Raw genomic sequence first — 18,148 nt, 5'->3', positions numbered from 1 at the left:
CACTTCTCTCCACACAGCACTGAGGCCACATCCCTGCAGACACAGCTTCCCACACAGCACTGGAACGGGCGGCCGCTTCCTCAAACACACTGAAACCAAGGGCGAAGCTGGCAATAGTGCAGTAGGAGCTGTGTCGCCGTGGCCCAGGGATGCAAGGAGCCCTCTGTACCCTACGTATGGCTCCATGTTGCCACAGACCTGCGGCATGGGGGCAATTTCCTAGCTCGCACGAGGGTTTGTGACACATTTGCTAAACCAGTGATTGAGCCACTGCACTCCACGCAGGTCTGGGGCCGTCCTGTTGCCAAACACTCCCAGACAATGCACCCAGCCCACACGCTGCACGGGGGAGGGGGGCCGGGCGGTGAAGGCAGAGTGGCGCGTGGACGGGGGCAGCAGGACGGGAGCCGCCACCACCGCCCGAGCTCCAGATGAAGCAACATGAACAAAACAGGGCGAGGGGCGCCAACGGCGGGGAAGCCGGATTCTCTAAAAGGGACCCCAACCTTGATGGTCCCGGCTGCCTGCCGTGCCTCGCGCCTTTTCCTTTCCGGCATTCCTCAGGAGAGAACGAGGGCGGGACAGCGGCCATGAGGATCGTCCGACAATGGCGCAGAAAGTCCCTACTTCCAGCACCTTCACCCTGAACGGCAGTGCGCGGGAAAGGAGGCAGGTCGGTGCGGGCGACGGTGCCCCCGAAGACAACCAAAACAAAAAAAATGGCGGCCACAACGTCTGAAATTTTCAGAATCGGGGGCATGTTTTTTGCGTTCTGAGTGTCGGATGATGTCACAGGTGGAAGGAACGCAAAAAAACACGCCCCCGAATCCGAAAAAGACGGGGCTTCAACCGAGTGACGCCCCTCTCCTCCAATGGCTGGCCTCCGTTTAGGAAGCCAGCCAATGGAGAAGAGGGGCGGGTTCAAGCCCCCCTAACTCAAAAACATAAAATCTTCGGACTATGCAGTGCGACGGTCCTCAACCTAAAAAGCTGAGACTGGTGTAGCATAAGATACCCAATAGAGGGAAAAAGAAGAATCAGCAGTGACCGTAGGGGTCCGGGTCTCTATGTGATTGAAAAGAAAAGAAAGAAACACTAATTATGGGGAATCAAACTTCAGTCCTCGCCAGTTAGTTGAAAAAATGAATCTTGCAAAGGTGCACAGCTGCACAGATGGCGGGCAATGCTGTGCATTCGAAGTGCTAGCTGTGCAAAGCTTCAGCTTAAACAACTTTGGAAACTGGAAGCAGTTTCCATGCCAGCACGAGATGGTAACCCTGAGAAAAGCTGAGAATGCATTTTATGATTAGTACATGTGTCATTGATCATATTAGGCCGTACATGGCTTCAGAAAGCAATAAAATGATTGATACAAAATCTAATTAAAAGGTGTCAAGAGCATAACATTGGGTTTCACTGACTTACCTCTATTGTTCCATTTACTATGCTGTTTCCAACAGTGTAGAAATCTGGAGAAAACTCATTAACTCTAAAATAGAAGGCCACAATTGCGGAGAAGATTCGGACCATGGTGGCATCACTGAAGGCATTGATTGTAGCAATGTTGAAATGACGCAGAAACCGAGGAGTGACAGCATTCCTTCCTCCGCCCGGAGGGCCCATTGCCGCAATCAACTGTATGTCAACTAGTAGTATTTTAGTTGTATCCTTTAGATCATACCTTCAAAAGTGGTTAGACAAGATTGGTAGTTAACATAGTAAAACATCGCACACTACTCTGATGTCTCTATATTATATAAACCTGTTGTCCACAAGTTAGACAAGACTGACATTTTGGAAATATAATAGCATACTTGTTATTAGTCATAGATATTTTCAGCCAACGCGTCTATAAGTGCAATCCCCAAAAAATACAGTTGATAATTGCATGAAATACAAGATTGCCATGAAAGCTGGGAAACATAATACACAGGTAAGATATAGAAGTGCAAAGTGTGTGAATTCCAAAGTAATTTGGGACAGATCCACTAAGACATTTGCAGGTTTAATTTCAATATACATGCAGAAACAGCGTCATTTACGGGTGCAAAATGGGCAAATAAAAAAGTGAATTTGCAAATGTAAATCCACTTATCCACACGTAATAATACATCAGAGGGGTGTAATGTTGCATAGGAGTAAATTAGTCCATGGGCCACATTCTCTCTTACAGAGGAACCGCCGGACTCAATACAGAGGGTACTGTCTGTGAACATACACATTACAGGATCTGCAGCCGATCCCTATTAAGGGAGAGAACAACCAAGCCAGAACTACAGTGGATGGCCACAGCATCCCTGACATCGCGTGCCCAGGAAGCGAGGATGGAACAACGGGGTGGTGTGGCGATGGGGGAGGCGCGGTGTATAGAAGTCCCTTTTTAATAAAAGACAAGAGCCGATGTACTGAAGTTCTTGTATTTATTACCCGGAGCGCCGGGAAACACCGCTGCCTAGGTTGCGGTCGGCGCCAAACTAAAATGGCCGCCTTCCGCTTCCGCTCGCGCTCCCTTCTGGTTCCGGCCGCTAAGAGCTAGACCGTCACCACATATCTCCCCCCTTTAATGCAACATTAAACCGTACCCAACTCTTACTAGTAGTCCATTTCAAAGTCCTTGAATCTCTCAGGCCTTCTCACCGTTCTTCCAACTCTCGTCGTATTGGCTCCCTCGCGTTGTTCTCTTCCTGGTCCTTCTGACGTGCGACTCACTGTCCTTGCCTTCCCACCAACTTCCTCCCGGTCCTTGTCTCCATTCTCTTCGCCCTTCTCTTCTTTAAGTTCTCTAGCCTCCTCTCTCTCTCTGCCAGTTCTACCTTCCACTTGCTGCATGCCTTCTTCTACTTGCTCGTTCCTCTGTCCTCCACTTGCTTCCACGCTTCTCTCAACATTCTCTACCTCCTCGCATGTCTCAGTACCCCAATTCAAGATCTTACTACACTTCGCCATTCTGTCCTGCGACCACACTTTGCCATCACTGAGCAATGCAGATCTTGCATACGGTTCTAGTACTTGTAGAGGCGGGGTGAACTTGCTTTCACCCTTTCTTTTGAGTGTGGCCACTTTCACTCTCACCCAATCACCTTTCTCTAATGTCACTCCTTGGACGCTGTGACTTTTGTTGAAGTGTTCAGTGTATGTTTCCTGCGCCCTTTCCAGGTTTCTCCTAACCACCGCTGGAGACCATTTGCTCTGCACAACCATCTTCCTCCACACAGCATTGTCCTTTGTGAACGGTTCTCTTCCCCTCAGTACCTTGAATGGACTATAACCTGTGCTACCGGGTGTGATGCGGTAGGCCCACAGCATCTTGGGCAACTCCTTCTCCAAGTCCAATCCGTCGCTTATGGCAGCCTGAATGGTGCCCATAATCACCCTGTTGAAACGCTCGACTTGACCATTTCCTGAGGGGTGATATATAGGCGTGTGATTGACCTCAATGCCATTTCTCGCCACAAACGCTTCCCATTTGGCAGATGTAAATTGGGGTCCATTATCACAAATGATCCTTTTCGGAATACCTTCCTTGAGAAATGTGTTTCTCAAAAACGTTATCACGGCTTCCGTGTCCATGGTTTCCTTCACATCTACCTCCGGCCATTTGGAGTACTTGTCAATCAACAATACTGCGTACTTTTGTATCCCCTCGATGTTTAGAATGGGTCCCATGATGTCGACGGATACCATTTCCCAAGGTCCTTCGGGAATGGGGAACTTTCCCAATTGGGGTCTCAACACGCACTGGGATTTGTCTGCTTTGGCGCAAGACTCACACTGTCTTACATAGCGTTCCACTTGGGAGTCAATAGCTGGCCACCAGTACATTTGCCTAGCCAAAGCCTTCGTCTTTGTAATTCCCTGATGACCTTCATGCAGCAATGCCAATAAATGCTCTATCACTCCTTGGGGGGGTACCACTTTGTCACCCCTTAGCAGGAACACGGGGTTTTCTCCCAGTGACATTTCCTCCCGCACATCCCAATATCTTCGTAGTGTCTCCTTGAGATGTCTCTTCTCAGGCCATCCATGGATCACATATCCTTTGATCGTCTCGAGATCTTTGTCCAATTTGTACGCTTCTTCCCATTCCTGGGCACTTATCACTCCTTCCATGTCCTGGATGGTGGCTACCACATACCCATCCCAGTTCGGGGTCACTTGCACGTCGGCGCTTTCTTGTGCCGCTGCTCGACTCAGGAAGTCAGCCACCTTATTTTGTGGTCTCGGAATGTGCTCCACTTCATATACAAAGTCCAAAAGTCTAAGTTTCATTTTTTGCTATTCTGGGCGCGGCATGGGCATGCCCACTTGACGTCAGAACTTTGACTAGGGGTTTGTGGTAAGTTCTCACTAAGAATTTTGCTCCCCACAGATATTGCCGGAATCTCTCCATGCCCCACACCACCGCCAACATCTCTTTTTCAATGACGCTAAACTTTTCTTTGTTTGGCGCCAAGGATCTTGAAGCGAAACTGATTGTAGACATTTCACCCTTCTCCGACTTCTGCATCAGCACCGCCCCCAGGCCTCTGTCACTTGCATCGGTGGTGAGGATGGAGATCGCCTCAGGATCGAACCCCTTTAACGGTATCGTAGCGCTCAGTTCCTGCTTAAGCTTGGCAAATTCTCCCTGCTCTTCCGCACTCCATTTGAATCCATTTCTCTCTTTTAGTAACTGGGGCATATAGTGAGTTTTGGTGGCAAAGTTGGGAATGAATTTGCTATAGTACTCTGCCATCCCCAAGAACGACCTGACATCCTCCTTCTTTCCTGGGGTTGGCGCTTCCAAGATCGCTTGCATGTTGGCCCTCTTCGGCTCTATGCCCCTCTCGCTCACTTCATGTCCGAGGTACGTGACAGACGAGACTTCGACTTTACACTTGGACCACTCCGCCGTCAATCCGTTAGTTTGCAGGGTGCGTAGTACCTGATGCAACTTCTCATTGTGTTCCTGTTTAGATGCTCCCATGACCAAGATGTCATCTTGGAAGAACTGGACCCCTTCCATTTTCCTGAAGAGTCTGTGCATGAGGTTTTGGAAAACCGCCGCTGCAGAAGCCAACCCGAATGGCATCCTAACAAATTTGTAGCAACCGAATGGCGTTATAAAGGACGTGAGGTGACTACATGAGGGATGAAGCTTCACTTGGTGGTAGGCTGAGGATAAATCCAGCGTGGAGAACCACTTAACGCCTTTCGTCTTGGCCAACATCTCGTTGATGCGGGGAAGAGGGAATTTGTCGACCAAGATGTTTTTGTTCAGTTCCCTAAGGTCGACGCATAACCTCACCTTCCCATTTGGCTTCTGAGCCACTACCAAAGGCGAGAGCCACTCTGAGCTGTCGATGGCTTGTATCACTCCACTTTTCTCCAGTCTGTCCAATTCAGCCTGGACCGCATCCCGACATCTAAGCGGAATGTTCCTCACTTTGTGTACCACGGGTTTTGCATCTTCCCTCAACTTGATGAGGTGTTTGTATTTTTCCAGTTCACCTATTTGTCCATTAAACACCTTGGGGTATTCTCTGCGCCAAGCCTCAGTGTCGCACGTTTGTTCCATGTCCATTAACAATATTTTCTCAACTCCTCCAGGGTTCAATTGGATCACCAACGCACCCTGGTCTTTCCAACTGAGCACAGATGGCCCCTTCTCAGCCACGTACAGCTTGCATATGGCTTGACGTCCTCTAAACTCAAATAGCAGTGGACAGTATCCTAGCATGGGTATCCTCTGTCCAGTGTATGTGACTGGTCGTAGGTCCATCGGACGCAATCCCTCATTTATTTTCGTAGCAAAGCCTCTGTCCCACAATTGCCTTTGTATGATGGTGATGGGGGCTCCACTGTCCGCTATCATTTCGATGGGAACTCCACCTATCTCCATGTCTAACCTTGGTTTGTCCGATTCTGTGCACCCCACATCCAATATCTGGGCATCGATGTAGAGGAACTCTTGCAGATCTTCTTCTTCCGTACGGTTCGCTTCTTCCTCCTGTTGTTCTTGATCCACATACCTGACAGTGGTCCCTTTGGGTTTTCGACGGCACACCTTCTCATAGTGTCCAAAAATGCTGCAGTATGCGCACTTCTCCCTAAACGCCGGACAAGCTTTGTTGTTTCCCATGTGCGCCGTGCTACCACATCTGTAGCAGCTTGACATTCCTCCTCTGCCCGGTCTTTGTGCTGTGCCTCCTGGCTGTTGTGAGCCTCTCTTGTTGTCGTGGCTTCTCATCGTGTCTTTCTGTTTGTTTCTCTCCCCTTTATAGTTCGTCATGACTCTGCAAACCATCTGTGTGCCTCCGGCGTCCTTTCTAGCTGCTTGCGCGCATCGTTTGGACATCTCCGCCTTTTTCACCATGGCCCAAACCTCCTTCAAAGGAGCATCGCCATTGACCCACAGCTTCTCCTGAACATGCGTGCTCGTCGTATGTATGATTATTTGATCCCTGATGAGCTCATCATGGAGGGGCCCCAATTTGCATGTGAGGGCCAGTTTTTGAAGAGCAGCTACATATTCATCCACTGTCTCACCACCTTCCTGCTTTCTATGGAAGAAACTGTGTCTATCGATGGCTACGCACACCACGGGCCTGTAGTGTGCATCAAGGTCTGCAAGGGCGTGGCTGAAAACATCGTCGTCGGCGTCATCTCTCTGCCCTTTCACAATGGTGTCGAACACTCGGATGCCTTCAGGACCCAAATTATGCAACAAGATTTTCAACCTCCTCTTGCTGGAATACGCCGCTCCACTCTCCTCTTCTCACGCCTCTAAATAGTTCTGGAAATACCTTTTCCAATCCTCCCAGGGCATCGCTGGCTCACCTCTGGATGGGAGAAAAGGCACCATCTGCGTGAGGGATGTTGATTGCGCAGCCATTCTTCTGACGGCGTCGGGAGGTGCCGGGGCCTGGATGTCCCGGTTGGGAGGGCTGCCCGGAGCTTGTCTCGTGTCTGCGGTCGCCTCACTGCGCCCGCCACCAGTCGCACCACTTGACTCCGCTGCTGTAGCTTGCAAGGAACGTGACCCTGCTCTGCTGTCCTCCACCTGCTTTCCGCCCTGGGTCAATTGCTCCGCCAGCTTGGCGCGGTGGTCTGCACTTGTGGTCGCGTGCCACCTCGCCTTCCCGCGAGGTGTCAGTCAGCCCCCCTCGCTCCACGTGATCAACCGCGTCTGGGGAGTCCGCTTTGCGCCTCGGGCATGGGGTCGCGACTCTTATGGCGTGTACTGTGCGTCTTATCTTCCTTTTACCTTGCGCCTCCCCTGCGGACCCCAGGTCGTCTCGTCTTGGTTGGCGGTGGGTAATCGGCGATTGCAGCTGACGCCGTCTGCGCCGTCCTCTGCCGCGCTCCGGGTAGGGAAAGAGTCACCTCCTTGGCGGGAACGTTCGTTTTGCTCAGGGAGGCAGCACGACTTGTCCTGTCTCACGGAATGCACCGTGGGTAAACGCCACTCCTCGTCGCCATTATAGAAGTCCCTTTTTAATAAAAGACAAGAGCCGATGTACTGAAGTTCTTGTATTTATTACCCGGAGCGCTGGGAAACACCGCTGCCTAGGTTACGGTCGGCGCTGAACTAAAATGGCCGCCTTCCGCTTCCGCTCGCGCTCCCTTCCGGTTCCGGCCGCTAACAGCTAGACCGTCACCACACGGTGGGGGGATAGGGGAGAGTGGGGAAGGAGCATGGACAGAAACAGGAGCAAGAACAATTCCAGAAACAAGACAGAGCCATACAAAAGAGTCCTGCCGTGTCACCCACTGAGAAGTATGGGGAGGGGCGTCGATAGTGGCCCCATAGCAGCCTGCATCATCATTACTAGGGTTAATCGATCTCCACGTGACCCACGTGCACCCTTGTCCCAGCACCAGGGTTGAAATTGTGATCCCTGGCAGGCCACATTCTCCACTCCATCTGAGAGCCTAAGTTCAATTGGCAAATGGCTTGATTTACAAGTGTGCGGAATTCAAGTTTAGAAGCGTGAAACACATTTACTTCTTACCTTAAACAGAGTAAATTTAACATAAACAATATATAAATATTTTAGTAGCCGATTTTGAATAATTACCAGTTTCCGTGGTCAAAAAACTGCCTGAGGAGTTCGATTGGCGGCTGCGCTCCATACTGCTCTAAGGCAGGCATGTTCATATCATCCACAAAGATGATACACCGTTTTCCCATTGGAGGTCCATATATTCCTTTGCGTCTTTTGTCCAGCCTCGCCATGATAATATTCTAAATAACCAAAATTATACAATATTTTATAGCGTAGCAGGCATCAAAACAAAAGGCACTATTCACTCATTGATAATTGAATGGCAAATATTCTCCTCACAGATGAATAAAAGAGGGTCTTTGTTTACGGTGCATGACCTTTCAATGCTTAGCCATTCAAGGCTTCAATATAGAACATAAGCAGAAATGTGTTGCAAAAATGGCTGGCCCAGTATTTACATTACCAGCAGGCATTCCTGATGTATTCCTAACGTGCACAGAGCTTTTTGGGGAATACCTGGCAGAAACATCATTTTTCCGACTGCCAAGTCTTTTCCGTCAGCAAAAGGCAGTCAATACCATTTCTCAAAGTTTCCGGGAGGTGGGCGGTACCATTGTGAAGCCTCCAGGCATTAGTACTGCAGCTCCCAGTAATTATTCATAATCCCTGTAATGCTGTAGGGAGGAAATATAATGTAAAATGGTCGTCGGAAGTCGTTCCCTCAACTGAGCACAACAGAGGTCTGTACTGATTAATTCAATGGTCTCATGTTATAAATGAATGACTGAAAACAGAGATCTGTCCCATTACCAGCGCCTTGTCTATAGGACTTTTCAAGATATCGCATTTAAAATTGACCATCTTGAGCTACTAGTTGAAAGACTGGGCACCTTAAAAAATAAGCATTAACCCTATAGTATGATGCCAAGTTCATTGTTATCAGTATTCGGACCTAGGTCTTTGTTTAGGAAAAAGGCACTTAAAGCTCTCATTACAAGTTAAAGGCTAAATTACAATCACTTTGCAAACAAAGGTTTGAACAGGAATCTGAATTAAGACACAAGTTATGAGATAATTATCACATCTTCATAGTTTCCCCCTGATAGATTCTGACAAATCAAATCTATTGCAATCAGGGTTGGATGGCATGGGGGCTGAGGGCAGGGGAAGGGGGGGGGGGGAAGGCCTGAAAATAAGGGAAACTGTGTGGAATTTTATGTGTTGAAAATCCTTTCTGCAGCTCATATCCCATTTTCAAGATAGAAAGTCGGACTTGGAGGTATTTACCAAAAGCGGTAAATACCGCCCCCTGGGGAAATGGTACTAGCTCCTTGAGGTAAATACCCCACACCCAATTCGACCCAACTTATCACAAGAGCTTATGAGTGTCATTTGGAGGAAGGAAAATGTTCAGTCCACTCACTTCGCTGAACCACCAATCCAGTTAGACGGGGCGATTTGAGGTGTCCTTATGACAGAGCTGTTGCATCTCCACCATAGGACACCCTTTAATTCTCAGCAGTTTTCACTCTAATGGAAATTGTACATGAGGGGCTGAAAAAATAAATGTGGTCCATTGGACATTATTCCCTATGGCTACCATTCTGTTGCAGACATGGACATAAAATCTTTTTAATGTTCCCCACATGCAAAGAAAAAATCTCCAGATTGTGGGAGGCTTCTATTTATGTATGTCCTGGAAAAGAACTTTCACTCTATGTGACAAATGTGTCTGCCAATGATAGCCATCTTAATAATAAATTGCCAGCATGGCTGCCGCCAATATGGTGTTGCCTCCACCACAACAGATGCTAAAAGAACAATTGATGGACAGAATGCAGAAAAATGTCATACATTCCCCCAGTACAGAGATCTGGGCCTAAATCAATTGTGTGTCTTTTACTTTCTCGCCCTAAGTGTGCCAGGTAGGCCCAGACGTGGGTCCTGGACTCACTGTGCCACTGAAATCAAGCTATTTTATTTCTTTATTAATAAAGTTTTAATCCTGGCTGAGAGGGGTGAAACCCCGAAAAGGGTCCTAGAATGCTTGTTTCCGGTCCAGGGAGGACCAGGCTTGGCAGTTTGGGCTGGACTGTTCCCATGAGGCACGGGGTCAAGGCTGATTTGCATATGGCCAGGTCTAAACTGGGGTGGCATGGTGAGCAAAATAATAATGGATTTAACCCAGATCTCTTGACTGGGGGTGAATGTTTTGATTATTGCTGCATTCTGTCCATCAATTGTGTGTCTTGTGCTTTCTCGCCCTAAGTGCGCCAGGTGTGCCCAGACGTGGGTCCTGGGCTCACGGTGCCACTGCAATCAAGCAATCTTGGCTTAAGAGGGTGAAACCCGGAAGCCGGTCTTAGGATGCTTGTTTCCGGTCCAGAGAGGACATGGCTTGGCAGTTTGGGCTGGACTGTTCCCACATGGACAGGTTCAAGACTGATTTGCATATGGCTGGTTCTAAACTGTGGTGGCATGATGAGCAAAAGAATGATGGATTTAACCCAGCTCTCTTGACTGGGGGTGAATTTGTTCTGCATTCCGTCCATCAATTGTGTGTCTTTTGCCTCCATCACAACAGAGGCAGTGACATGGGTGTAAGGATACCCATGTCTCAGTTTCTTTGGAATGGAAACATAGCAAGAATTATATTGAATAAATGTAAAATGTATACATACCAGAGCGCTGTTAACTTTCCTGAATGTTGCCTTACAATAAATCCATTTTCATCCTTCTATAAATTATATTAAAGCTGTATAACATTTATACATTAAATGTGGATGCTTATGTAATATTGATTTTTGCTATCAGATCTTATTTCAGTTAGCTACATATTTAAAATATGTTTCAATGGTATTTCTTTGATATTAACATTGATTTACTTAACGCATTACGTTTGGTGATGGCACTGTGTTACCTATTGTTCTGGATTGTTATGCTTAGAAATTTCAAAACAAAGTTTTCAATTGAAAAAAACAAATAAAATAAGAATGTCATCCTTAGCGACTCTATAGATAAGAGCACATGTTCTTGCCTTCTTTGCTATATTAGGGATTTGGTCTATTCAGCAAATGAGAACCCTGGTGTGCTGTACAGAAATGAGGGGATATCAAAGGGGTATATGTGAACTTGTTGGCAAAACACAGAATAATATAAATAGCCGGGCTTGGAAATTCGATGACTCCTTTCCACTTTTTTTTTAATGAAGTTTGGGAGTCTTTTTGGATATTGTACATACGATAGACAACACGGAGTATACAGCTGTAACGGCAACCAAAAATGGTGCATCATATTGGTAAGCATTCAACTTAAAAGTTGGTTGTTGTTATTCGTAGGTTCTCATGCGACCCAAAAATGTGAACGGATGCATGTAGTCTATAGCTATTTCAAAGTTGTTAAGTGTAATGGTTACACTGCTGCGCTAACATTAACTACTGAGGGTCCCTACCTGACTTGGGGAATATTTCAAGCATGTGAGTAGGGACATATACTGCAGATAATCAGTAAGAAGGGAGTACGAAGAAGTTCACCATAACAAATATGAATCTAGAAGACAAGGAAGGAAGAGAACCATATCAGCAGTTAGCTGTTCAATCCACATTCAGGAAGAAAGAATAGCTGTTGAATGCTGATGAAGGATAAATTGCTTACCTACAATCCTAGTTCTCTTCCAGGGGAATCCTTATCAAAGTCATAAATACTGAATAGTCCTGTCCACGTGTGGGGATCCCGGAGCACCTCTAAATATAATATATATGTAAAAAAAGCTTGTACATAGTACATAATATATAAATATATATATATCTGCAGCCTAAAAAAAACGGGTCAAAAAGGCCAGATTACATTGACTTTTTTTCTTTAAAAAAAATTGCATAAATACCATTTGTGCAATGAGGAACAAGGCCGAGTAAATGAAGCCTTCTCCAAAACCTTTATTCAAAAGTAAAAAGGAAAGGGAATATGAGGCATGGTTAACCAATAGGCTACATTGAAAGAATAAGCATATAAAACTGGCACTGTGCCTATAACATTCTCACTGTGCGCTCTGTATCCCATCATGCCCCACAGGTGACAGTTAGGTCAGGTCATTTTGATGGAAACAATAATAGAATTCTCTGACCAGAGATTGGCTGAGAGCTTTAATGGCTTCCATCCAGTGAGGTGGGTAGGTTGCTTATGACTTTGATAAGGATTCCCCTGAAAGAGAACTAGGATTACAGGTATGCAATTTATCCTTCTCTTCCAGGGGATCCTTATCAATAAACATAAGCACTAAAGAGAATCGCAAGCTCGTACCACAACATAAAGACTTAGAAGCAAAAAACACCTTTAACTTTTAACCAAAGAGATTTCTTAATGACGAGTGACCTACTTGAGTGTCTGCCTTAGCATCTGAATCCAGGCAGTAATGCCTAGTAAAGGTATGGACAGATTTCCAGGTAGCAGCTTTACAGATTTCAGAAATTGGTAAATTTCTCAATATAGCTGCTGTAGCAGCCTCTCCTTTAGTGGAGTTTGCTTGAGGCCTAGCTGGTAACGTCTTTTTTGCTAACCGATAAGATAGTACAAATACCCTCACCTCCTTGTACTCATTTGTGGGGGCCCCTTCCTTGCTAGGACACACTATCAGAATGGAGATCAGTCCCGAACCCTCAGGATACAATGCCTTCACTATCAACTACCCGCCTAACCTCTCCAAAAATGCAGCCAAAAAACACAAACATTGCATACTCAAAGGCAGACCAGATACACTATTCTCAGACGTCTACTTCTGTACAAACAAAGGTACTATAGTTAATGACCTCATCTTCTATAGCAGAAAACGAGCATGCTGGAGGAATGTAATACAGTCAAAACTTCGAATATCAGGCAGTAGGAAAACACCTCATGGTCTCAAATTAACGAAGTCGCCCTCGCTCACCTTCAAAGCTAATGCCACTATCACCCTCTACAACAATGGTATCATCCTTATCCAAGCCTCTAATGCCAATCTAGCCATGATGGCCAACATCTTCCCTACACTCAAGAAGGAGATCTCGGCTAAATCCAATGACCCCTATCCACACCCTATCACCACTCTGGACTTAACCAGTCCTCCCCCCCTCCACAGCCGGGTGGTCCATACTCGCCCTAAATCACCGCCCTTTAAGATGATCGCAGAACCCCTCACCCCCTGTCAGATTGACCCAATACACTAGACCTCCAACTCAGAATGGGGGAGAGTCTACTGACGCCCTTCTCTCGTCATTCCCCTGCCCGATACAGGTTAACTCTCGAGCTCTGAGTCCGCCTCTCACCCAATCGCCATCGCATTCATCGAAAGTTCCTCGGTCACGCATCCCTCTTTCTACGTCACCTGCTAGGTCGGAGCCCTGGCAATTGCCCTCCATGGAGCGTGTTCCGCTAATCCCACTCAATCCTTACTTGACCATCCTTAACTCACAGGGCAATGGCCCTTCTACACTCCTACTCTCACCAACCCCTCTATCCTTACATCATGGAACACTGCAAGTCTGCGATGACCCAATCCTCCCTTAGGAACCTCAAAATACAGCCTTACATCTCTGGTACACATCGAGACCCCTCATCTCCACCAGAACTCCCCACTCCACCTTTACTCCTCTCATAGAATTCAGACCTGGTGGTGCGCCTGGATGAGATTTCTCTCCATTTGCACCTTCTCACAGTCTAGCTTCATGATCTGAAAGCCCTCTCGATTGAACACCCCCGCTGGTCAGTTCCCTCCTCTCCCGTGCAAAGTTGCCCAGAGCACCTGCCAGTGATAGAACTTGCTGTGGTAAGCCTCCCTCTCCCCTTCTTTAAAACCATACCCCTATCTAACGCTTCCTCCCACCCCAGAAGAACCAAGACCTATCTGCGTCTAACAATATCAATGACCTACTTAATTCTTACTCACTTATCTCAGACACCAACAAGACTACTCAGGGGCAAATTCAAGCTAGTCAGGCTAACCCTTACAGAGAACTCCCTCACAACACTAGAGGCCTAAATATTGGCAACCTTATGAGAGTGAACATCATACAGTCTCCTCCCCCTCATACACAGGTACAACTTAAATGATTACTACTCAACTGCAGGTCAGCTAGCAATCACGCCTCTGACATATTCGACCTCATCCAACACATTGAGATAGACATCATCATCCTCAATGAAACTTGGCTCAATCCTGCTTCCACTCCCTTCCTAGACCTCCTAGTGCCTCCTATCCACGACATAATCCGTCTAGACAGAGCTTCTAAGCAGGGTGGTGGCCTAGCTTGTATACATCGGAGCACACTATCGGTCTCCCACTCGAAGTCCTCTACACCATCCTCATGCAAATACCTTTGTCTCAATATCTTTAGTCACAACCTTCCGCTGTCCAAACTACACACATTTTGTGGTATACAACGTTTACAACGCAATTTTTACAACGCACTACCATTACAACGAAACTTTTACAACGCAACATCCATTACAACGCATACATTTACAACGCAGTCATTACAACGCATGACACTACAACGCACACCACTACAACGCATACCATTACAACGCAGTCATTACAACGCATACTATTACAACGCAAAACTTACCATCCAACACTTACCCTACTGTTGCACCCCCTGGAGTTAGAATAGTAATTTTAACCCCTACACTATCCAACACTTACCTTATATGCAATGTAATATAATGCGTTGTAATGGTATGCGTTGTAAATGTAGTATGCGTTGTAGTGGAATGCGTTGTAAAGGTATTTTTTAAGAATTCGTTGTAATGGTATGCGTTGTAATGGTGTGCGTTGTAATGGATGTTGCGGTGTAAAAAATGCGTTGTAAAGGTATGCGTTGTAAAAGTATGCGTTGTAACGTCATACATCCACATTTTATCACCCCCCTGGGGACAACCTCCCCTTCATTGAGCAGTTAATGGAAATCATCTCTGGCAATGTTGATTCTGCTATGGCCCAAATCTTCCTCTGTGATTTCAACCTTCACTGGTCAAACCTCAATGACCAAGCTGTAACATGCTTCAAATCCTTTCTAATTGATCACGATCTGATCCAACATTGTGACCAGCCAACCCATATTAAAGGAGAAATTCTGGACCTCATCATCACCAAAGGTCACACCATCACACTGGACACCATCACCCCGTGTGATTGGTCCGATCATCACAGCATCTTTTTTATCAACATGGAAGTCTCCCTGAGGGAGGCTCAACCAACGAAATCGAAGATTTGGAAAAGGGGCCTTAGAAATATCAATACAGCAGATCTTGCAACCCACTGTATATTTGCCCTCTCTCCACAAGTTGACATGACTGAGGTACATGCACTCACTAACTTCTACAACTCTACCATCACTAGCATCGTGGATTCCATTACCCCACTGCAACAAAAAAAATGCCCCAACTAAAATGTCCAAACCGTGGTTCAACGACAACTTAAACACGGAGCGCTACAACCTTAGGGCAATCGAACGATCCTGGAAATCAAATCCTTCTTTGGACCAACTAATAATCCTTAGAATGGCAAGGAGCTCCTATAACAAACAAATCAAGATCGCTAAGGCCGACTACTTCAGATCCCAACTCAATCAATCCGCTAGTCGCCCCAAGAAACTTTTTGAGCTAGTGAAACAACAATCGGTGGAAACACCAAACCGCTCGCTCTCTGGAGTCAGCCCACCTTTATGTGATGAACTGGCTGCCTTCTTTGCTGAGAAATCCAGACTCTTCAATATTGATCTTGAATTCAGGAAGGCGCTATTTCTATCCGGGGGGTCTGCAACCCCCTGGCCCTATTAGAGAAAATCGAACCGACTAGCTTGAACACCAAAAACAATGCCTCATGGGGCACTTTCACTTCCCTCAGTGAAAGAGACACTAACACCTGCCCCCTGCCCACTCGCTGCTCCCGCCTCCCGCCTCCCAGCTGCTCCTCCCTCCCACCTCCCCATATATGCCAGGCGCTGAGCGGCCGCTGCGCGGCCACCCGCAGCGGCCCCGCTGCTGCGCGCCTAAGGCAAGCTCCTCTGCGCCCGTCCGCGCCTGGACCGCGCCCAGCGCCAGAACCCCTGGACCCAGCGAACGGCACAACACCAGACTCCGCTACGACACCAGCACCCTCCACGCACTCAACGCTGGCCGAAACCACACCTGCTTCCAGGCCGCCCCAAAACGGACCCACAGACCCTTCTCCTGCCACACCTGCAGCTTCACCTGCGACAGAACCACCAAACATCCAAGGACTGGACTCAACCACCTCCGCTGCTAACTCCTCAATACCCGCTCCGCACACAAACACGTCGTCGAGCTCTGGGATCTGCTCGACACCTCTGCCCCAGACGTGGCCTTCCTGACCGAGACCTGGTGGAACGACTCCTTGGTGCCCGACATTGCCATAGCCATCCCAGACGGCTACAAGATCACCCTCAGGGATTGCGCCAATGTAATCGGAGGAGGAATAGCCATTGTCCACAAGTCTACCCTCAAGGTCGCCACCCACGCAGATGACACCCTCCACACCGCCAAACACCTGCACTTCCAGGTCCACACCGACCCCAACACCACCCTCAGAGGAACACTCATCTACAGACCCCCCGGACCACGAGCTCAGTTCAGCGACTCCATCGCCGACCTCGCCAGCACCCACGCACTCGCCTCCATGGACTACATACTCCTCGGGGACCTGAACTTCCACCTCGAGAACAACAACAACGCCAACTCCGCCACCCTGATCGACAACCTCGCCAACCTCGGCCTCAGACAGCTCGTCACCACACCCACCCACGCCGCCGGCCACAAGCTGGACCCCGTCTTCTCCACAGGCACCCACGTTGCCTTTGACCACACCACCGAACTCCACTGGACCGACCACCACGGCATCCATTTGTATTTGTATTTGTATTCGAATTTGTATAGCGCATAAATCACCCATAGGTCTCATAGCGCTTGCAGGAATTCGTGAGAAGATTGGGTATGAGGTTGACCCAGGTCTAAAAGAGCCAAGTTTTCAGATTACACCTTCAAGAAACAAACCACGCACCACTGCACCCAACAGGTACCTAGCCGCTGCTGGAGCAAAGTCACCGAAGACCAGCTGATCACCACCTTCGCCCAGAACCCACCCACTGACCCCACAAACCCAGATGCCACAGCCCGCAACCTCGAACAGTGGATCAACGACTGCGCCAACACCCTTGCCCCCCCCAAGAAACCCTCCAACAGCCACGCCAGCAAGAGAGCCACCTGGTTCACGGATGAGCTCCAGACCTCCAAACGCGCATGCCAGAAACTGGAGAAGATATGGCTCCACGAATGCACACCGGACAACCCCGCAGACATCACCACCTCATCAGATTAGCCAAGAGATCCTCCTTCAAAGACCACCTGGATAACAATGCACACAACAGCAAAGAGCTGTTCATAATCGTAAAGGAACTCTCCAACCCCAGCGCCAACGCCAACAACATCCCGCCCTCACAAGAACTGTGCGACTCACTAGCCATCTTCTCCCTCCGCAAGATCGCTGACATCCATGACAGCTTCAACACCACGACCGCCCCGACTACGCCAGACTCCAAAGTCAACGACGACGAGACACGCAAGGTCATGAACTCCATCCACTCAGGATCTCCCTCAGACCCTTGCCCACACCACATATTCAACAAAGCAGACACAGCCATCGCACCCCAACTACGGAAGGTCATCAACATCTCCTTCGAAAAACAGCAACATTCCCGGAAAGCTAGAAGCACGCCGAAATCAACGCCCTCCTCATGAATCCCAAGGCGGACCCCAAGGACCTCAAGAATTTCCGGCCCATCTCCCTGCTCCCGTTCCCGGCGAAGGTCATCGAGAAAATCATCAATATGCAACTGGCCCGCCACCTGGAAGACAACAACATCTTGGACCCGTCCCAGTCTGGGTTCAGAGGAAACCACAGCACCGAGACAGCCCTCATCGCCGCCACAGACGACATCAGGAGCCAACTAGACAACGGCGAAACATCAGCCCTCATCCTCCTGGACCTGTCAGCCGCCTTCGACATGGTCTGCCATCGCACTCTAAAGACGCGCCTCCTAGAAGCTGGAATCCAAGAAAAGGCCCTTGACTTGACCACGTCCTTCCTCTCTGGCAGAACCCAGAGCGTC

General features: G+C 48.1%; 1 protein-coding gene across 1 annotated transcript in view; it reads right to left on the bottom strand.

The window, feature by feature from the left end:
• DNAH12 (dynein axonemal heavy chain 12) overlaps positions 1-18,148 on the bottom strand; it is a 1,534,490-nt gene that overhangs the window by 824,923 nt on the left and 691,419 nt on the right. Inside the window, exons 39-40 of the mRNA XM_078661571.1 lie at positions 8,061-8,227; positions 1,426-1,681 (exon numbers count right to left, since the gene is read on the bottom strand). Coding sequence (XP_078517697.1) covers positions 1,426-1,681; positions 8,061-8,227 — 423 coding nt within the window. The remainder of the gene's footprint in view (positions 1-1,425; positions 1,682-8,060; positions 8,228-18,148) is intronic.

Source organism: Lissotriton helveticus, chromosome 9 (genome assembly GCF_964261635.1).
Source record: "Lissotriton helveticus chromosome 9, aLisHel1.1, whole genome shotgun sequence".
In the NCBI taxonomy this organism is placed as follows: domain Eukaryota; kingdom Metazoa; phylum Chordata; class Amphibia; order Caudata; family Salamandridae; genus Lissotriton; species Lissotriton helveticus.
The sequence above is the reverse complement of the archived record's forward strand: the minus strand, read 5'-3'. Positions and strand labels throughout refer to the sequence as shown.